This window comes from Dermacentor variabilis, chromosome 4 (genome assembly GCF_050947875.1).
Source record: "Dermacentor variabilis isolate Ectoservices chromosome 4, ASM5094787v1, whole genome shotgun sequence".
Classification (NCBI taxonomy): domain Eukaryota; kingdom Metazoa; phylum Arthropoda; class Arachnida; order Ixodida; family Ixodidae; genus Dermacentor; species Dermacentor variabilis.
The window spans coordinates 132341745-132364522 of NC_134571.1; the positions used below are offsets into that span (position 1 = coordinate 132341745).

Here is a 22778-nt window from a genome sequence, read left to right on the forward strand (position 1 = left end):
GCTTGCGGGCATTATTATATCCTTAGCCTTGTCAACCCCATGTCCAGATGGCATTAAAACAGGAACGATAAAAGGCTTGTTTGATTATGCGCCTGAGGACCTAGTTAATATTGTACATCTTTCTCGAAAAGATTCCTGGACTCCAAGAGAGTGGAGAGTAGCTAAAATTATTCAACTGTTGAAGAAAAAAGCAGCAAGACTTGACCTATGCAACATAAGACCCATTTCTCCTACTTCCAATGTCGTCAAATTACTAGAAAGATTTGTTCGGGTCCATATAACAAAGTTTCTGCAGAATGCTAAACTTCACAATGCTTGCCAAATTCGATCATTCCGGGCACTCCATTGGTGCGACCGCGTAGATCTAGAAGGCAGGTTAAAGCTTGCTCGGTTGGTGCAAACAAGAGTACGCAGCTTTGGCGACGCTAGATGTAGAAAACGCACACGGCTGCGTAGAATATCGTGTTCTATTCGATAAGCTACAGTCCATGAATTTCCCGAAGTATATCTGTGAATTTATGAGATAGAGAGTTTTGCTGTTATCAACGAAGTATTTCCACGGCTAAACACAAGTAGACATGAGGTGTTCCACGGGGCGTGGTTCATGCCGTTAGATTATTTAACGTTTTGCAAAGTACAATTTTTTTGTCTCCGGGAGTACACGTTTGTGTTTATTTGGGCGATATCGCAATTTTTTATATTTCCAAGTAATATACAGTCCCTAAACTAGATTGCGAAATTACTTAGAAATGCTGGAGAAATAGCTAGAGGGATTGTGCATGCGGTTATATGTTAGCGAAAGTGCGGTACTAGTCTTTCCGTTATTTTTACAGATGCATATAACTCTACAATAGCGCCAGGAAAATATTCCTCAAGTTGACTCAGTCAAGTACGTTGGTGGTATTTGCGATGCCAAGCTCACTTACACAGTCACATTGAACATACTAACAGAAAGGCAAAACCTGCCATAGCTATGTTCTGCCAGCTCAGCCAACGTCACTCTGGACTACTCAGGGATACCTTACTGATGATATATCAGATGTTCGGACTTTATTAGAATTCGGCAGCGTATTATGTTCCGGCGGCCCCACCTACAAAAGTGAACCTCTCGTACTTTTAGAAAGGGAAGCTCTACCATTCAGGATAGATGCTTTGGGCTACATTGGGCTACCTTGGACCTTGGGCTACCTTGGGCCACTTGGGCTACGCCTTCGGCTAGTTAGATTCATTGCCACCACCGTTTAATATCACGAAGCTCATAAACCCACCCTAGATTGCCCATTCAGCATGCTTTCGCTTAAGATATTCTCTTTAATTTATGACTCTTTAAAGAGGCGTACGCAATATGTATTTACACTGGACCATCCGACCTTTTTGAAGTATCGCGATCAAGATTACACAGGTCTCAGATAACATTTGTGCAGTCACAGTTGCAACAACTGGATATGTCCTTACGTCAAGTGTACCCTTCAAATGATGTTTTTCCGAGACCTCACAATTGAGTTCGAGCACCTATTTCCAAATCATGCAAAACTATTAGCAAGCAGACATTAATACTGTACACGACCACCTACATCAGATAGCAATTGACAATATAATAGCTACTGAAGCTTCTGCGTTCGATGAGAAGGCAGGAGGGGGAATCTTCTCTGAATAGCTTCAATGGACTTGCGGTCTTCGCTTTCCAGACTTCACATCCATACTTGAGGTAGAACTATTAGCGATTGTATTAGCGTTACGAGAGCTTTCCCAAAATGACCCATCAGCTGGTATTGTGACCGACTGACAGTCTGCATGCGCATCACTTACTCCATCTTCAAATTCAAGAATTCAGCGAACATTTTGTTCGATGGTACGTCCGTACTTACGGCAAGTATGCTGGTTTTGGGAATCGGGACATCTTGGTTTGCACTTGACTGAAATGGCTGATTCGCTCGCACAAGCATCTCTCAATGTCCCTATCATGTCTCATTTGCCAACGTCAGGTCATGTCACCAAGGCTAGGTATGGAAATTTATCTATACCTCAAAATTCTGCAATATCCATGCTAACACCATCTTCTCTATTTCACCATCTTGATTTCCCATGGAATATTAATTGGTGTCCTTCAAGGCAACTGGAAGTTTCCTTAGCCAAAACTAGATGTCGTAGGCGAACCCCAAATGTTTACTTACACAGGCCTGGTCTCGCTGTGTCTCCTCTGTTGTTCTTGCAATGCACCTGAATCTATTGAACCTTAATTTCTCACGTGCCACCTATTCTATAGACAAAGAAAAGTCAGAAACTCAAACAAGAAAACTTGCACCTTGCTCTTTACACATTCAAGCATTAACCAACTAGCCCAAGCAACAGTTTTATTTGAGTATATTTCTTTTACATTCGTGCCTTTCATTCAACGAAGCTTTCGCACCGATCGTGCCATTTCGTGCGTCAACTTGATCGCCGCCTCAACTTGCGAGTGGCGCCGGTCCTGTCGTTTGTACGGATACGTATTGCATACGGCAGACATTGTCAGCTCCTGACTGGAAGTTTACCATTATGATTGAAAAGGTGGGCGTATAATCAGTGCATTTTACCGGTGCAGACATATGGGGCAGAGACTTGGAGACTGACAAATAAGCTTGAGAACAAGTTGAGAACCGCACAAAGATCGATGCAACGAAGGCTGCTAGGCATAACCTTGAGAGACCGAAAGAGAGCGGTGTGGATCAGAGAGCAAACGGTTATAGTCGATATCGTATTTGACATTAAGAGAAAAAAGTTGCACTGGGTAGGTCATGTAATGCGCAGGTTAGATAACCGTTGGACCATTAAGGTTACAGAATGGATACCAAGAAAAGGGAAGCGCAGTAGAGGACGGAAGAAGACTAGGTAGTGTGATTAAATTGGGAAATTCGCGGCTGTTACTTGGAATCGCTTTGCGTAGGACAGGGGTAATTGGAGATCTCAGGGAGAGGCCTTCGTCCTGCAGCGGACATAAAACAGGCTTATAATGAGGATGATGACGCTTTCGTTATAGTAAGCCGTGCGCTTGACGGTGTCTTTCGTTCATAGATAGTCTGCGACCACTCAAGTTACGTGGTGTCCCAGTGCTAGTTAGAAACCTTGCCGCAAACATTCAGTTGCACGCAGTAAGAAGTCAATTGGGTGGCGTTATCTTCAATTTACTGAAAATGCATGAGGAATTAGTATTTTAGGCTGAATAAGACTGAGCTGTTTTGCTCATGCATTGAAATGGTGTGAATATATGCGTGATTATGTCTCCTGCTGCAGTTTTTAAGCACGATGGAAATGTTAAATTGGGGTTATGTTTACGAACTCAATGAATTGTCAAGCGGGGAGTTATGCATCGGAATCGAATATAAAGCCTACTGTGTAGAAATACAGTTGCAGGGTGTTTTGCATACGCCTGCTGTTTTGTATACGCCTGTGCATTTCCTAATATGAGTCGGCGCTGCAGAGTTATGTCATATGAGCAGTCACCCGTCCTGCGGGGTCACAAGCGTAAACTGTGCGTCTTGCTATTGCATGGCAGACCACAGTGTGTTCACCGCTTTAATATTTTAGTGGAAAAATAAAGTATCAAAATAAAACGTTGCCTTAGTTCTGTGTTATCAGTCTTCTGATAAACACAATACAAAGAATTGGTCTTGTAAACTAATAACTCTGGTCTGATCGCCACTTTTACATGCCTCCGAGAATGTAAAATCCTAGATTTCATGCTGTAGCAATAGTCGAGTCTATCAAAAATGAACTCCATTTCGTACCTCTAAAAAGAAACAACTTCGTGCCTTTTAGTATTCTTAGATGCAGTCCACAGTGAATTGTTTCTTGTTAGTCTTTGAATGTGGGTAAGCTTGCCGTAAGAACCCTTGTTGCGTATTCTTATAGGCACACCCAGTAATATGCATTCAACTGGTTGACCGCATTTTCATCCCTGCTAAGCGTCATGTTTGCCGATATGATCCTCAAATTTGGCGTAAGCTGTAGCACAACCAGAGATGGTGTGGGGCCACATTGGACACGCATCGCTTAGGATGTGTCTCTAGTGGTGTTTATGAAGCACCAGACTAATCACGGACTTATGGCATCAGACCAATGATCAATATTCTATTTATTAGTAGGAGTGTTTTGATATTACTGCTGAACTAGGATGAATTCTTGGTTATTTCTTTTTTCCATATATATATATATATATATATATATATATATATATATATATATATATATATATATATAGTCACATCATAAGAAGCCCACAACCACTGACTCCAAGAACAACATAGGGGAAATTACTTGTGCTTAATAAATGAAATAAAGAAACGATAAATTAATGGAAATTAAAGCGGAGGAAAAAGAATTTGCCCCAGGTGGGAACCGAACCCAGAACCTTCGCATGTCGCGAATATATATATATATATATATATCAAGCTAATTTAGCAGTTGACTATTGCAGTGATTTAAGCGTTGTGCATGCATTTCAATAAGCAGACTAAGCGCTAAGGCTTTCTTTTCGTGCAGTGACCTTACTTCTTCATCTTCTTGATGTTTTACACCATGTTCTCATTTAGACTTCTGCACGCGATATTTCTCAGACACCCACTTTATATAATACAAGAAGGCAGCTGCAAGGACACAAGATTGTCAGAGAGCCACGCAAGCACGACTCTACATTGTGCAGAGGAATACACTCCCAAGAATGAAATACATTGCCATAAAACTTGGGCGTGAAAACTAGAATGTGGGAATATTGGGTGCGCCATTTGAATAAATATCACCAAAAGGTTGCAAGGAAAGTACGTCAGACAAAGGTGAAAGTTTTCACGTGCTCTTGGCAGTCATTGGCAGTCACTAAAAAAGAACATTTCCATGCACATTACCCGCCACAAAGAAAAATGGAATGTTATGACCCCTCGGGCTAACAACTCTACAGAAAAACTGACATTCACCCTGCCCACTCTCCTGAATAATTACAACAAAACTACCGCTGATATTTTAAAAATAACTAATGCTGCAATACGGCAACACTATGTATAAGGTATCTAGTCTTTCTCATTGGATGATCTTTGTTTTGATTCCCAGTGTCCATTTCGGTGCCTATGTATGTTTTCGGTGTTCTTTCCTGTAACCTTTTTACTGCCGCTTTGTAGAGGAGGCTGCGGGCCCCTGTCAAGCTGCCGTTCTTACGTGCAGCTTTTACCTGCAGCCTCCTCCATCTATCTTGATGGAAAATAAACATTATTATTATTATTATTATTATTATAATTATTATTATTATTATTATTCTTATTATTATTATTATTATGATACAGCATTCTTGCAATGCCTCTAATTGGAAAGTTAAGATTAAGTCTGCTCTCTGGAGACAAACACATAGGAGCAAGTGTCAATGAACAGTTAGATATGTGTCTTACAGAAAAGTTTATGAGTTTTTTAAGATGTGACCGCTTTTTGTCTTGCCGCTTCAAAACATATATCCAAATGGCACAAATATAATGGTACATTAACATTGCAGGTTTGGCGTCTTAATGACGCAATACATGTTTGCACAAAGTACGGTGCGTGCCTTGACGATAAAATCAACAGATCAGGCTTTGTTAGCTGCTGACATAATTTAACAGGATGTAAACGCAAGGGTACAAGTACACACCACTGTCATTCTCTATTTTAAACGTTGACATGAAGGACACAGATTTTCCTCTCTCCTCTTTGATCTGTTTTTTGCACCTACCTTTACAAGTATGGCTTCCTCCTAGGTTTTAGAAAGGGGAATCGTTGGGAGCAGAATTCCCATGCTTTAAGAAGTAATTATCGCATACTTATATGCTCACAGAACCATTTCATACGAACCACTTGCGACTCCCGAAGCGGGAGCAAGGAGCGAGTCCTCTAACTATGTACACCGTGGTGAGCATGTTGCATCTTCATTAGAAGCCGCATGGCCGCTCGCAATTTAAAAAAAAAAATATGCGCGGCTCAGCTATAGCAAACGCAAGAGGCCAGTGAAGCTGGGTGAAGGCCAGTAAAGTAGTGCCAAGCCGCACACAAGACCCTCGACGGCCGGCAACGTGAACCTACGGCGTCCGCCAAAGGCGTCTACAACGGTGTCCGTGATTCACCTGGACAACGCCGTAGTAGACGGCGCGTTTGGCTCCACTCTGTATGGAGCATTGGGTGAGGTGGACATTGAGGCACCCTAGCAGCTGTCGAAGTACGCCCCTCCTCCATCGCGTGAATCCCCTGCCTCGTGCGCCACAGAAGAGGGCACGCCCACACGCCGCGTTCCTCGCTCGCGTGCGCGCCGCTACTTCACCCTCTCTAGGCTGCATCCACCCTCGCCGCTTCGCTATGCTGCACGAGGCTAGTTTGATACTATGGTTTCTCTCTCTCTCTCAGTTCACCCTTCGCCAGCTTGGCGAAGCTGCGCGCATCAAGAAAAACGCAGCGAAGTTCTAACAGCTCAACTGTAAAATTAATTTGCACATGTACAACAGGTATCCCCTAGTGCAAAAAAAGTCATATGTACGCTTCTGGCTGGTATTTCAGATTTTGATTAGGCCGGCGCAATCTACTTGCCAGCCAAGTATGTTAATGGAGGCACGGATCTGTTTAATGCAGAGAACTGAGAACATCTGCGTGGAACATTTGTTCATCACTTGACGGATGCGAGCAATAGTGTTAATCAAGCAAAAGCCCCTTAGAATGATGGCTTCTGCAGGCATAATTTTTACAAGGCAATATAAAAAAAGCATTTTTGCACATAGTGAACTTCTCGATTTAAAAAAAAGGGTGCAGTGAGCTACTGCATTTTCTTCCCAGATACATATATAAGTTTTGAGACGAAGACAAGATTCTCTGAAGCCTGATAATTTTTCTTACTTTAGTGTACCTTAACCACGTCATTAGGAGGAAAGCTTTCCTTTCAGGTGCCAGTATATGCACAGCCAGATGCGAAATTGACGGGCATGGAAGGGATATGTAATATAGGATGGTGCCGTTTCCAATTGATGATTTTCTTCTTTGTCCTTTCGTGCACTGCCCGGCATGTACTTATGCTGATGGCGCTTTTGATGCGTCATATTCATCACATTTCATTTTTGGATCAACCTGAAGCAATGGTACTTTATTTACAATGCATTTTCAAATTGTCACAATAACCGATCGTGTAAATATGCAAGCTGCTCCTCAGACGTATAGCATTCATACCGTAATGCCGAACCGAAAGCTCCAACATAAGACAAAAATGATCTGGAAAATGTTAGTGCCCGTGCTCCTTGTAGCTTTATACTGATTTGCTACACACTAGACAATACTGCAAATTTAATTTGATTTATTGTACGAAAGTTCAACGGATCAATCCCAACAGCACCAGGAAACTTTCCTGAGGACGCCAAAAGAACAGGTAAATATGACATGCCTCTGCACCGCTTTGAGATCGAGTTGGATATTGCTGCATAACCAGTATCAGACACACGCTTAGAAACAATTGGGTGCAGCCCACACTTGAATTACTTTGTATGAGTATTGATAACCAAAACTACACCTGCGGCCTCACATAAGAATATACGACACATTTCTAAATGCATTGTATTCTCAGTCAGGGACATCCATACGTTGTAGAACACGTTATTAAATGAGCTTCTAGAAGGCCCAAAAAGCATAGTCTTGCAGAATTTAGGTTACCAGCCCCATGCTTAGCAACTCATCTGGTAACCTTTGCCATATAAGTACATGCGTTTTGTGCTAGAGATGAGTTTGCTGGCCAGTAATGCGGCGCATATTTTTCTTCGATCGTAGTGTCAATACTTTGTGACTTTGAGCACATTTGTTCTGTTTAATTATTCATTGTATACTTTATTTTTGAAAAGATGGACCCAATTGAAGTTAAAGGATATTTCTACACTGAAATACTGATGAAATTTTAGAGAATATGCTAGTGTTCTTTTAGCATATATGTTGTAAAATTCATGGACATCATTGTAACATAATTTTATGTGTGTGTGAGTATGTTTATCGAACTCAGTTTGTCTTGTGACTAATAAATGAAGATTTCGACCTTTTAAGAGAAAAAATGTCTGATTTGAGTAACTCGGCCACTACAGATTACATCCACTTCACCAAGTATAAGCTCAGGAGCTGCTTATGAAGGAATGAAATTATCCCGACATGTAAGTATTCTGCACACCTTTTAACGCGGCCGTGGCTCTACATCGTGAGTTCTTTCAATTTATTGGGAAGAGTACTAGCATCTGTTCTGAAGAAGTAGAACCTCTCTGTTAGGAGGAGCGCAAGTTCTCTGTTTGTGGGAGTAGAAGAACTCGGTTTGGAGCAGTAGAAGCACTCGGTTTGGGAGAGTAGAAACATTTTGGTTGAGTGCTCTTGCCCTTGTGGTGAGAATATTAGCACTCTGCGGAAGAGTGCTAGAACTCCCTTGCGGTGGAGTAACTAAACTCTGTACGGAGGAGTTATTCTGCTCTCTTTCTAAGGAGGATCTATTTTGGAAAAAGGGAGCGAAATATGGGACAAGTAGATACTCCTTCGATGAAAGTTCTCAGAACTATCTTTGTGTTAAGAGTGTAGGTGTCATGCAGGGCTGCGCAGCGAAAGCGTAAACAATATTTGCATTAGTTATTTTTGCTTCTGCTCTCCGTCGAAAACCTATGTCGTTGTTAAACTACTGATTAGTTCGGTTACTTTGTTTCGCATAGGAAAAAGAGTAACCAGACTTTAACAGTCATTTGTTGCAAAATGTTTAGTTTGTATCGAATATCTTCAATTACCGTATAGTTTATGTTTAAATGCGAAGATTCAGTGCGTAATATTCGATTTGTATTTGAAACTTCAAATATCTGGCAAGTACAATTTCTTTTCCTTCTGAAATGCAAATGATTTGATCTTTTAAAGAGGTAGCAGTGTACTCACCAAAGTTGCGCACCCCTTTTGGAATTTTTGGCATTTTTGGCATTTTTGGTAATTTCTGGAGCACTGCTGACCCGGCCACTAGAATACATATTGAAAAAGGTGCATTACGTGCCATTACCGTAAATTGAACATATTTATTGAGGCGAAAGCATCGTGCGGTAAATTGCGTGTAATTGTTGGAAGCAGGGGCGTAGCCGGCGGGAGGGGGGGGGGGTGCTTCTGAGGCTACAGCCTCTCCCCCGAAATTTTTTCATGCTGTCTTACACAGCCGACCAATACCAACCACGGCGCCGGAAAAAAAATTCTAGATTTTGTCTAGAATGGGTCTTTTTCACGCTCGAAAAAGCACAGACATTTCAGTGTGATCATTGCGAACTCGGACTGAATTTCGGGGCAATGCCCACGCACATGGAATCATATAACTCAAGGAGCCCCACCTAAGCACGAAGTTTCAAGGGCGTTTTCAATGCGAGTAGGCTCGTCCGGCATCTCGTAGAGGCTGCAGAGTCTACGGAGCACATGGATTTCAATACTGAAACATGATGGGTGTAATGTTCCCCATAAACTTTAGATGTGATAGGTGCATTGTCATTTCTATAGTCTTGCTTTAGATTCTGAATTCCGGAACATTAAGGGTTTAATGTTGTTATAAACATTTCACGTCAGAGGTGCATTCAGTTTTCTAAAGTCGTACATCGGACCATACGACGAGACAAGTCAAATAAAAAAAATCTATCAGAAAAGTTGAGAAAGCATGCAGTGAGGTACGATGAAACCAACCTTTCGCGGTGGTTCATTTGTGCCGTCTAGCAAAGCCGTCGTGCAATGCCATCAAGAAAAGAATATCAAAATTTTCTTCATCTGCGCCAACAAACTAAAGCCAGCTAAGGTAGCTAAGTTCTTATTTTTTTGTACTTTGACTTTACTCACGAAGACACATTGAGCCTCTTCGATTTTCTTGTTCACGCTACCCGCAGGCTGCCAGAGCCGGCCAGAGCGTACGCGTTTTTCCCGTGTTGCCCCGTCCACCACGGGGCCACTTTGGTGCGCGTTCGTTTTTCTCTGGCCCAGTGAATTTTCGCCTGGCAAAGTTTTCGACGCTTTCCGGCGTGCCGACGAGAAAATAAACAATGGTCGCTCGCCACCATCCCTCTGGGGTAGACGTACTGCAACGCGCTCGCTGAACACAACCTCTCCGGGTAGTTTTGTATCGCCGTTGTAGGGTACCGAACATGAGGCGTATGCTTCTATGTGGACCAAGCGTTTCACATTTTATTCGGTATTTCTTCGGTAGCCACACATTAGGTGCCAAAGTAGGCATTTCGTTGTGGACAACATGCTTTCGTCAGTTTAAATTTTTTTTTCATTTCGGTGCCACCGTCTCAGAAAAGAAAAAAAAAAAGACATTGTTGCCGCGCAGCCATTTGTCGCATGGTGAATGTTCGATTTTCTTGCTCCTTCTTTTGCGGTAAGTGATGTGCCGCGGGACGCTTCAGTTGCCGGATATTCCTAACATACTATGGCCACAGCAATTATAATGGACACTCCAGGCGCATTCCTGCCATCACCGTCGCCCTCATGTTCCGACGGCGATAACGTAATGACTGCGCGCCGCATGTTGTATGTGCAAGTGAATGCGTAGGGCGGGAGCTGGGTCTTGCGTGCGCAAGGGAGAAAAACGAGGAGGATGCGCACCGCCTTCCGTCACACCCGATAAGTCAGGGGAGTCGACTCAGGGGGGGGGGAGGGGGGAGGTGGGGGTGGCGAGCTTTAAGCTGCTGTGATCTGTGAATGTGTGATTGCACAAGATGTTTATTTGCCTTGTTTGACGCATTATACACTGTGACTTTTTCTTAGATACGTAGATTTAGAGGAGACATTTTCCCATATTTAAGTATCTTGTAACGAGGTTTTGTCTATACGTGCAGTGAGCTTTGCTTCCAGTGACAGTTTTTTGTCCTTTATCAAGCTGTATCTTCACATTTGTGTATTTAATTGTATCTCCAGATTTGTGATGTATGAAGGCGAGTCAATTGAAAGTGAGTGAACCCATCCCGTGCAATACCGGTTTGGTTCATTATCTGCAAGGCATGCGCGTCGCACGCAGGCATGTCTCATTTGCAAAAGGGACACACGAGTGTGATAATAAATGTCCTTTAATGCTCTCATACACTGTGTTGAACATGTTTGAGAGACATAATGGACGTTCCAAAAGTTGAAGAGCATGGTGTTGTGAGGTTTCTGACAGCTGAAGCTTTTTCTGAAAGAGAAATTAGTCGCCGTAAGGCTGCCGCGTAAGTTGAACCTTGTATTTCATTGGGCACTGTGAAGCATTGGAGCAAATTGTTCAAAAATGTAGTGAAAACTGCAAATACGCTTCAAGACCGGGCCAAATACACTGTGTCTGAACACAATTACAAAGGTTGACGAGCTGATTAGATAAGAACGGAGGACAAGCATCGACGAACTAGCACAGCATGCGAACATTAGCCACGCTTCGCTTCACACCATAATTCAAGAACATCTCGGTTAGCGGCTCTTGTGTGCGCAATGGATGCCTAAGATTTTGAACCACAGCCACAAGACGGAGAGGTTCGGCGCTGTTTTGACTCATCTGATCCCGTATCACAATGAGGGCGAGAACTGCTTCTCTGCAATTGTGATCAAGGGACGAATCATGGTGCCACTACTACGAGCCTGAAACACGATGGCAAAGCTTACAGCGGAAACATTCGAGTTCACCACTCCAAAGAAAGCAAAGGGCACCGTTTCCATCGCAATGTTATTGTTGGCTTTTTTTCGATCATCAAGAGCCATTACTGATCAAATTTGCTAAACCTGGAGAGACAGTCAATCGTTTCCGATATTGTGAAACGCCGGGTCAGCTGCGTGTCGCAATGAAGAATAAACGACGAGGAAATTTGACGAATGGTGTCAAGTTGCTCCACGACAATGCCCGTTCCCCCGTCATTGATGTGGTTAACACAACACTGGCAAAGCTCAAGTGGGAAACGCTGCAACATCCGCCATACAACCCAGACCTCTCACTTGCAACTTTCACATTTTGGGGCAATTAAAAAAAACAGCTCAAGGGAACCAGATTCGTGTCGGAGGATGACGTGAAGGATGTGAGTTAGACTTTCTAAAGCAGTAACTCACTATGAGACGGGAATCACGTGACTCGTTATTCAGTGGGACTAATGTCGAAATGGTCATGCAGACTACACTTAAATAAAGTATGCCATTTGTCATATGTTCGCCTTGGCTCACTGTCATTTGAATCGCTCTCGTATATTTGCAGAACACCTACCTTTTTAGAAGCTCTATGTTGCGAACATAATTTCGGTGTATTTACTCAAAATGCGCGACCGGTGACGGCTGCTCCGGTGGAATACATTGGAACAAAGAACAGCGTCATTCATATGTTACGGGGTTGTTGCGAGTATAGAAAAACTCTATTTGCAATATATATACAGGATGGGTCGGAATTGTTAACATGGCAGACCACAAACAACACACAGCAGCTAGCGTCTCCGGTTTACTCCTCTCTGTTATTTCATTCTTCCGTAACAGGACCCCCGGGTAGCGAAGAACCGTCTCGGGGCATGGCAGGCGAACAATTGCGACCGAAGTATGGCTTCAGCCGCGAAGCGTGCACGACGGCGATAGGCGCCTGTCTTAAGGATGCATCAAAGTTTATGGCGAAATCTTGTAATTTACGTCGTTAACATGGAGTAAGATTTCTAAAGGCCCTGTGTAGCGAGAGAGAAGCTTCTGGGAGAGGACAACTCGGCGACATGGTGACCAGAGGAGCACCCAACCACCTGGTGCGAACATAAAATCGCAATGGCAGGGGTCGTAACGCTCTTTTTGTATGTGATATGAGGCTAATAAACGAGATCGAGCGAATTGACGTGCCATATTAGCGCGATCGATGACATTACGTGCGTAGTGAGTTACAACATGTGGCACAGAAGGGAGGATGGTGTCGAACGGCTGTGTTGGGTAGCGACCATACAAGAGATAAAAGGGTAAATGTACTGCGGTGTCATGTCGGGATGAGTTATACGCGAACGTCACGTAAGCCAGAGTGGCGTCCCAGTCGCGGTGATCGTTGGAGACGTACATCGACAGCATCTCTGTGATTGTTTGGTTGAGACGTTCTGTAAGGTCATTCATTTGTGGGTGGTAGGCTGTGGACATGTTGTGCTTAGTGGCACAAAAGCGCAGGAGATCATCGACAACTCCAGGTAAGGACCAGCGGCCCCGGTCTGTGAGCAACTGTCGAGATGCAGCGTGGTGGAGAATGACGTCGAGGAGGAAAAAATTGGCGACGTCAGTTGCGCAACAAGTTGGCAACGCCTTTGCTATCGCGTATCGTGTCGCGTAATCAGTAGCGACGGCGATCCACTTGTTTCCTGTCGGGAAAGGGCCGGCAAAGGGCTGGAAAAGGAACAAGTTGTTGAAGGCCAACGCGAAAGAACGGTTCAGAGGGAACTTCATGAGATGGAGCCGTCCGACAGGTGCCAGGGGAGTTTTCTTCCGGTGCTGACACAATTCGCAAGTTGCGACATTACGACGCACGGAGCGGTAGAGACCCGCCCAGAAGAACTGACGTCGTACGCGGTCGTATGTAAGCAAAACTCCAAGGTGTCCCGCCGTTGGTGCATCTTGAAGTTGTTCAAGAACGACGGGTCGCAGGTGACGAGAAAGGACAAAGTGCAACTCAGGGTCGTCAGGGTTGATATTGCAGCGGTAGAAGACGCCGTCATACAGCACGAACATGCGGCACGAGCCGTCAAGACTGCGAGATTGCACTCCGGCGATTATGCACTCTAAGGCTGCGTCGCGTTGTTGTTCGGCGCGCATGGCGGTCATGTCAGTCAAAGCCATCACGCAGGTCACCGGATAATGCGCAACAGGATCGGGAGGATCCACAGGGTGTCACGAGAGGCAGTCAGCGTCCTTTTGGAGACGTTCATTCTTGTAATGAACACCAAATATGAAACCCTGGAGCCCCAAAGCCCAGCGACCAAGCCATTCAGTCGGGTCCCGTAGGGAAACAGCCAGCAGAGTGCATGGTGGTCTGTGACGACCGAAAACGTAATGCCGTACAAATATGGCCGGAACATGGCGGCAGCCCTCACTAAATCCAAGCTCTCCCGCTCGGTGACGGAGGAATTGCTCTCAGCAGGTGACAGCAGGCGGCTAGCGTAAACTATCACGCACTCGGCACCATTGTGGTATTGGGCGAGAACAGCGCCGATACCATAGCCGCTTGCGTCAGTGTGGACTTCGATCGGTGCAGACGGACCAAAGTGGGCAAGTATGGGACGGGTGGTCAGAAACCGGATGGGAGTAGCGAACGCGTGAGCCTGCTCTGGGCCCCATGAGAATGTCGTGCTCTTCTTTAGAGGATTTGTCAAAGGCCGAGCAACGTCAGCGAAGTTTTTAACGAAACGGCGAAACTAAGAGCACAGGCCAACGAAGCAATGCACGTCAGAGGCAGAACGTGGCACAGGGAAACTGCGTACGGCGCGAACTTTTTCAGGATCTGGCTGAATACCGGATGCGTCATCAAGGTGTCCAAACACGGTGATCTGACGGTTCCCGAATTTACACTTCGTGGAGTTCAGTTGAAGGCCGGCTTTTCGGAAGACCGCTACAATTGTAGCGAGTCGGGTGCAGCTGCGATCGTCTCCGATCTTCTTCCTCTCTCTTTTTTCGTTCTTCCCTAACAATATTTTCCTCTGGCCGTCAGATTTGTACAAAAATGCAAACAAGGTTCTTGAATGACAAAGTGCCATTAAAATATTTCTCCTCAACTCGTTGATATCAGGGTCATGACATTTGTCACATAAGCGGAATGCACTGCTTTGGTGGTTTCCAACTAATATAGTTCTAAACTTCGTGTGATATTTATTTACTTGCTAAATTGACAAAAAACATATAAGCATGAATATCAGTTATTTCGGGCAAAATTTTTGTGACATACGAATATATTCTTTCATGAAAAATGCATATTCTCATTGACTTCACAGTGCGTAGCGTTCAAATTCAGCTGCTCCATCTTTTGCAATGGCAATGCGGTTATTATTCGCTTACTTGATCCCTCAACAAATTCCATAACGGTGAGGCCGAAATGCAACGTGAGCCCCCCCCCCCCCCCCGAACAAAATTTCTGGCTACGCCACAGGTTAGGGGGTACTTATTTGGTACAGCTGTGAAGTCTGCGTTGTAATTTTGAATCATGGATGGTTGTGCGATGGATCTATTCTGTACATAAGTACCAACCACTATTTTGTTCATTACATGAGTTGGGGACTGACCCGTTGAAACAGAAAATAATAAACGTTTGAATAAACCATGACGAAGTCAACAAACTGTTCTCGCTTTATAATTGTATAAGAGAGTAGAGGGCCTGATACGGTGGTGAACACAAAACAACTTGGCTGATCGTACATTTCAACCCTAAATTTCCATTTGAAGAAGTTACCTCTAATGGTCTCCCACCGACAGGGAAAGCTGTGTCAGCATGGAGTGTTACATATTAGCAGATGATGCGCCATCGCTGTGTCGTCTGCTCCGAGACATTGCCAGACTACATCGGACGTCTTCCTATGCAGGGTCTCGCGCAATACGACGAAGCGAGGGTATTGGCGTTCACCTGTGCCCGCGAGTCTGCCATTCGCGAGGTAAAATGCAGGAGCAAACTGCCAAGACGAAAATGCAAACACAAGACCACGTATGTCTACCGCGACGTATTTCAAGTACCTGCAATTATTTCCGGTGTCTGCAGCACGCAGAAGCCTGTCCTTCGATACCGCTTCGGTTTCACATGGGGAAACGTTTCAGCAGCTGCTAATTCATTTGATCAACACTTGGTGTGTCCAAGCTGCTGCGTAGTTCAACTGCGGCATAAGAATGTTATTGCGATAGCAATAATATGGACACCCCAGGCTCAGTTCTGCCGTCACCTTGATTTTCCGCATAAAGTCGAAGGGTGATAAAATCGTCGCCGTGCGCCGTATGCTGTATGTGCGAGTTAAAAGGTGCGACGGTGAGCAGACGATCGCAGCTCAATCTCGCACACGCAAGGAAAGAAAGCGGGGACGAAGCCTGACGTCTTCCGTTCCATGCAAGGCTCCGGGGAGAAGAGGGAGGGGCCGGTCGCGCGCCCGCTGCAGGCGCTTTATCTTGAAAGCCACCTTTGACGGTGACGGAATCCACCGTGCGCTGTATTCTAGCGGCCTATTTTGCGTTGGCACGAGACAGCACGACGATAAATTCGTTCGCTGCAGCTGCCGCGCTTGCGAAACACCAGTGTTTTGAGAGCGAGTTTCTGTGGTCATCTACTGAGATGTGTTTATGTTTGCTTGTGCGTGCGTAAAGGCGTGCTTGTTAATTTAGTTAGTATGCCTACGTTTACACTTTTACATGGCCCGTGTAACTACACTCCTTACTTATGATATCTGTCCACCAATTTGCTATCGCAATCGATGTTTCCCCTTTCGGGAGAAAAATGCGCCTTTCTTCTGTTTTTATTGCGATAGCAATTTCCAGCTCCCAAGTCCGTCACTTGTGCTGGCAGCTGCCCAAATAAACAACCGTGGCTACGACATCCAGAGTCACGACGACCATTTCACTTCTTGCTGCGCTCAAGTTTATCGTTTGTGGCGTCCAAACAAGCTGTTTAGTAGAAGCCCAAACGGCCCTGGTGCCGACCCAATTATTTTGATAGGTCTCAAGGACTCCAGCGAAAACACCGCACAGATAGTGGCGCAGTGCGTACAAACGTCCGGCTTGGCTACCAAGCCGGGCCAGATTTTTTAAAGACAGAGAGCGTTTCAAGTGACCAGGTGGTTAAATAAATTTGCGGCAGCTTCGCCCTACCGGCGAGAAGACTGGGCATACAACAAAACTAGGTGCCCCACCTAGGTTATTCTTGGTTCGACTAAGTTTATGGGTGGTTACGCTTGCAGACTCGTATAAGGTTTTGGCGTAGTTATGCTTCGAGACCCGGTCAAGTTTTGCGCGTGTGTCGTCCTTAGCCCGCGAAAGAGCAACGAACACTAGATCATTACAGTATGTACGATGTGTTTTTTTTATTACCAGTAAATTTTTTTCGTCCTTGTCTGATGGCACAACTACAAAGGGCAAATCTTCGTCCAGCGCATCTTAACCCCAGTAAACCTCGACCTCAACGCGTCTGGTTGCAGGCACGCTTTTTCTCGCTAACGCAAGCTCGTAACACCGAAACTTTTGCAACTCGCTTATGTTTTCCCGCTGTTTCAGCAGCTCGGTGGGACGAAGACGAAGTGATTCCCGTAGAGACGACAGTTCTTTGGCGCTGCAGTAGTTTCGGATTCGTCCCCTGTTTTACTGAGAGACGCCGCTCCCATTTCCGCGGCAATGGAAGTGGAGTCGGCAGAATGCCGACGCGACATGACTGCTTCGGCAGCAACCAGCCCGAGGAAGAGAAATTGCCCTCCTAGTCAAGCTGACAGTGAGGACACTGTGTTGTACACCTGTTCAAGCGATGACTCGTCAGATGACGAAGGCTTCGAAAGAGTGGTACACCGGAAGGCCAAGAGCAGAAACATCAGCGGGCGGTCTTCGCCAAGTAAGTCTACCGTCGTGCCACAGCGAAGGCCATTGGCGCACACAATTATTTTTCTGCCGGACACACCTGCCGGCAACCTCAACCCCCTTAAATGACAAGCGATTTCCGTTTCTCTGGAGGCTCTTGTCCCAGCAAAAATCAAAGATATCAGAATTAATACTCGCAAGAACGTCCTGGCTATTGATGTCCACAACCGAAGCGCAATCAACGCTTTGATGGCAGTAAAGCTCTTGGGCAACATCAATCTCCCCTACCTCATTCCGCAGGACAACGAAACCACGGCTAGTGTTGTTTATGATATTGGTACATCGATTAGTGACAGTGACCTGCCAATTTTATTGAAACCTGCGACAGATGGTGTTGCCTCACTACAAATTCGGCGCCTTGGCAAGTCGACCTGTGTAAGGCTCGTGTTTAAAGGTGACTGCCTATCATCACATGTAAAGGACGGCCACTTTCGGCATGTGGTACGACCTTTCGTACCCAAACCATTTCAGTACAGAAGGTGTCAATTAATTGGACATGAGAGTGCTGTCTGCCGAAATACAACAATATACCCACGGTGGTTCGAACAACACGATACTAATACTTGCCGTGCAGCAGAGCTCAAGTGCCGAAATTGTCAAGGCTCTCACACCGCATCCTCAAAAGGCTGTCCACGCCTACATAAAGAGCAGAAAATCATGAGAAAATTGGCCACAGACGGATCGTCACACAGAGATGCTTCTGAAGCGATAAGGCGACATCGCTCCCCGAAACGAAAGTCTAAGAAATCCTATTCCGGTTCAAGGGAAATGTCTAGTCCTACAACGCTGCCTCCTGTTCCATCTGTCTCCACTAAGAGCACGAATGTCAACGAAAGAAGTGGCCATGCTATTCATACTTCATCAAGTGAGGTGTGGCCATCACTGCCGAGGACATGCCACGCACCAGAGCCACAGGAAATGACTTGCCACTTAAAGCGGTATGTCACTACAGTTCTCCAAATGCAAGAGAAGGACTCCCAAGTGATTGCTATGCTCAAATCGCTCACGAATGTCATGCGTCTACTACTGACAAACATGGACACTCCGGCTGCTCGTAGCGCACTGCAAGTGTTAGACGCGCTGACTCCAGTACTTGAAAGCATCGCATAGCACCATACCCCATCCCTCGCCACCCTTCCACAAGGAAGTGAAGAAAACATCTCAACTGCAGTGGAATTCCCGTGGTCTCAAGTTGAGAATTTCAGATTTTAGACATTTTTTCTTCGAGTGAGTGAGTGAGTGAGTGAGTGAGTGAGTGAGTGAAAAACTATGTTGAGCTCTGGATTCGCTGGTCTTCTGCGGTCTTCAGATGGCTTCGTTTATTTTCTTGCACAACTGTCGGTTGCCCCTATAGTCGAGGGTTCCGCTGAATGCTGCTGCCACTTGTGCTCGTCGAATCACATCTTCATGGTCGACCCGGCGATCGCTGGAGAGCACTCCCTCCCATTGCTCTGCACTCGGGTTTGTTATAACGGATACCACGTCTATCTTCTGGCATGCCCACGTTATGTGATACAGCGTGCGCGTTTCATGGCACCAGGGGCATTTGTCATTGTATTGTGTGGGATACATTTTGCTGAGTACGTTTAGCCTCGGGTACGAGCCCATTTGTAGCTGCTTCCACGCGGCAGAGTCCTCTTTGGTAAGGGAGTTGTGCGGTGGTGGATACCGCTTTCTGCAGCCCTTGTAGTAATTTAGGAACGTCGAATAGTCTTGGGGTACAGGTTCGGTCCCCTCGAAGTCACTTACGTTGGATGCTCGGTAATAAGTTTACCCTCGAGCTATCCTGTCCGCCTCTTTGTTCCCTGCCATTCCCATGTGTCCCAGCGTCCATACTAGCGCATGCCTAATTGGTTCTTCTTTTGGTTGTCGTTGTGTTATGTGGTCTCCGGAGCGGACTATGCGGAGCGCTCCGTGCCTATTCTGCCGCGCAGGTAGTTGCGGCACGTCTTTTGTGAGTCTGTAAGGATTGTTAGAGACCTTTTAGACCGATATCCCTCCGCTGCCTCTAGAGTGACGGCTGCTTCTTCAGCCTCGACTATCGTACACTCTTGTAGTGATGCGCTGGTGACCGCGCGTAGGTTCGACTCAATCACAGTTGCTACCGCTTTGCTGTTGCTCTGCCCCACTGCTCTGGCGAATGTGGCTGCGTCCACGTGTACCGTCGTTTTTTGGGGTGCTAGTGTCTTTTGTAGGTATTCAGTCCTTGCCTCTCTGGGTGCTTTGTGTAGGTTGGGATCCATGTTCCTGGGTATGGGTGCTACTTTTAGCGTGTTGTGGTACTCGTCCGCCATTGTTTTGTTCCTCTGTATCTCTTGGAGTTCATCGGCGCAGCCTAGTTTCTTCAGGAGCTCCCTGCCAGGTGGGGTCTGCTGCAGCCTGCGCAGTTGGGAGAGTAGTTGCGCCTCTCTCAATTACTCGAGGGTGTTGTTTAGTCCTAAGGCTAGGAGGTTTTCTGTTGAGGTGTTGTGGGGAAGGTGGAGTGTGGTTGTGTAGGCTTTGCGCAGAATCGCGTCCGCCTGCTGTACCTCACTCTTGAAGGGATTGTAGTAGGGGAGTCTGTATGCCACTCGGCTGAACACCAGGCTTATGATCAACTTGAGTGTGTCTTCCTCTCGCATGCCGTGGAGTCTGTGGGATATGCGCTTGATCATGCGGGTCACTTGTAGGGTGGATGCCTTGAGTAGAACGAGGATGTGGGTGGAGCGTAGGTTTGACTGTATCCACATCCCCAGGATTCTGATGAGCGTCCTTTCCGGTATCGGCTTCCCCTCGAGGTAGACGTTGAGCTTTAACTCGTCGCTGGTGGGGACTGTGCGCTTTTGCTTTCCTCTCCAAACGCTCAGGAGCTCGGACTTCTCAGTGGAGCACGCGAGCCCTCTATAGCTATGACGTAATCCTCTACGCAGGTGGCTGCCTCTTGTAACTTCTCTTCTTTCTCTCTGAGCAAGCCTGTGTTCACCCAGATGGTGATGTCGTCGGCATACATGGCATGGGGTATGCCGTCGATTTCTTTTAACTGTTTTGCCAAGCCAATCATGGCTATGTTGAAAAGCGTGGGGGAGATGAACGACCCTTGAGGCATCCCTTTGTTTGGAGTAAGGAACTTCTCTGAGCGGACATCTCCCAGGCCAATCGTTGCCGTTCTGTTTGAAAGGAAGGCTCTGACGTAGCCGTAGACTCTCCTCCCGCAGTTCAGGTCGTTCATGCCCGTGAGGATAGCCTCGTGGCTTACATTCTCAAAAGCCCCTTGATATCCAATACCATTATATTCCCCCCGCACCTGGGGACGTTCCCGAGTACTTCTTTGATTTGAAGCAGTACGTCTTGAGTCGATAATTTTGCTCTGAAGCCGAACATGCTGTGGGGATACAGTTCGTTGTCCTCCATGTACTGTTGTAGTCTCAGCGTCACCACTCGTTCGTACAGTTTTCCCAGGCACGATGTTATTTAGATCGGTATGAGGTTCTCAATTTGCAGTTTCTTGCCCAGTTTAGGAATTATGACTACCTCCACATGCTTCTACTCCTCGGGGACGGTCTCCGCTTCCCAGTGTTTGATGAGAAAGTCGGTTAATTCTGCGACTAAGTCGTCACTCAGGTTCAGGATGAGTGCGTTATTGATCTTGTCTGCATCCACGGCCGTGTTTCTGTTTCTGTTTCGAATCACTGCGTAGACCTCTTCTCGGGTGATGGGTCTGTCCAGGTTATCGTTTTCCCTTCCCCGGTAGCGCTCTGCGTAAGCTGCTGGGTTTGTGTCCCCGAAGCACTTAAGCGTACCTTCTCCTGGAGTTCCGAGTCTGGTCCCGCGAACTGGTGGATGAACTTGAAGATGGCTTCGTTGTTTGCTGCCTTGGTCTTGATCGAATCTATGAGAGGCTTGAGGATATGCCACGTCCTCGCTGTGTTCAAAGTTCCGTTAAGGGAGTCGCTGAATTGCTGCCAATTTTGCCTTGCCGATTGCGCCGCGTACTCCTCTGCTTTCGCTGTGACGTCTGCGAAAACTGTGCTCCTATCCTCGTAATTTGCTCACTATCCGCTTTGGGGGAGTTTGAAGATGCACTCCAGGGGAAGGAGACTAGCATCCTTTGCGACACAGCACGACTGTTACGACCTCAGCGATGGTAGTCCGACATATTTACGCGGGCTTACGTACAGCAGCTGCCTTGACTTGACCCTGGTTTCTCGGCGTCTTGAAACAAACGTGCGATGGTTTCCAGACATCGAATCACATGGAAGCGACCATATTCTGACGTACCTTAAGATCAAGGGACTATCTAAATGCTCCTCCATGACCCTCCGGCGAATTCACTGGTCGGCGTTTGGGTCGCACATGGAGGGAGTAGGTCAGCAAGGGAACCATTCAAGTCTGGAACACGATATTCAAAAAGCGATGCAAGAGGCTACGCGCAGTTTTCAGCCTTTCCCGAAATATGAAGAACTTGAAGAACTGCAGCGACTACGAGGAATTCGCCGGCGGGCTGAAGAAAGATACAGGAGAACTAAATCCTTCCATGATCTCCGAGATGCAAGGTGGATGCAAAAGAAGATTCAACGTCGCATCGATGCACTACAATCTCAAAGATGGAAACGTTTCTGTGAATCGTTGGATCCACGTCAGCAAATATCTCAGATATAGAGAACCGTGCGTGGACTTCGCGTATCACTGTAACAGCGTGTTCCAATCTTTGTAGACTTGTATAACATGTCTGTGTCTATAGTCTGTCTATAGATTAATGAAAATTTGTTTGTGGACGAATGCATGCAGAATGTCATAGAAGAAAGTGTATCGGATTATAAAGTTCTTTTTGTAGACTGAAGTCTATAGACTATCTACAGACGTTCCAAAGGCATCAATCTACAAAAATGGAACTGTATATGTAGTTCTACTTTTGTAGGATGAATGTGTATAAAATGCCTGTAGATAAATGTCTATACATAGTCTATAGACATTCTATAGACTTGAGTCTACAATAATAGAACTGTATAACCTTATACACTTTTGTCCCTAAACATTCTGCGGACTTTTGTCTACAAACGTGAATTTTCATTAATCTATAGACAGTCTATAGACTCATACTTTTTATAGACTAGTCTATAAAATGTGTATGGCCATAAGTCTATAAACTGTCTATAGACTGGTCTATAGCAATAGTCTATAGATTGTCGATAGACATTCTATAGAGTTCAGTCTACAAAAGTTCTAGC

The 22778-nt window shown here is 45.7% G+C and overlaps 1 protein-coding gene across 3 annotated transcripts in view; it reads right to left on the reverse strand.

The window, feature by feature from the left end:
* Window positions 1–22778, reverse strand: part of LOC142579794 (uncharacterized) — a 79408-nt gene that overhangs the window by 18795 nt on the left and 37835 nt on the right. For 2 of the 3 annotated variants that reach the window (XM_075690367.1, XM_075690368.1), the window contains exon 3: window positions 8923–9000. The exons of the other annotated variant lie outside the window; for it this stretch is intronic. In XM_075690367.1, the coding sequence (XP_075546482.1) occupies window positions 8923–9000 (78 nt within the window). The remainder of the gene's footprint in view (window positions 1–8922; window positions 9001–22778) is intronic. 3 annotated transcript variants of the gene reach the window in all.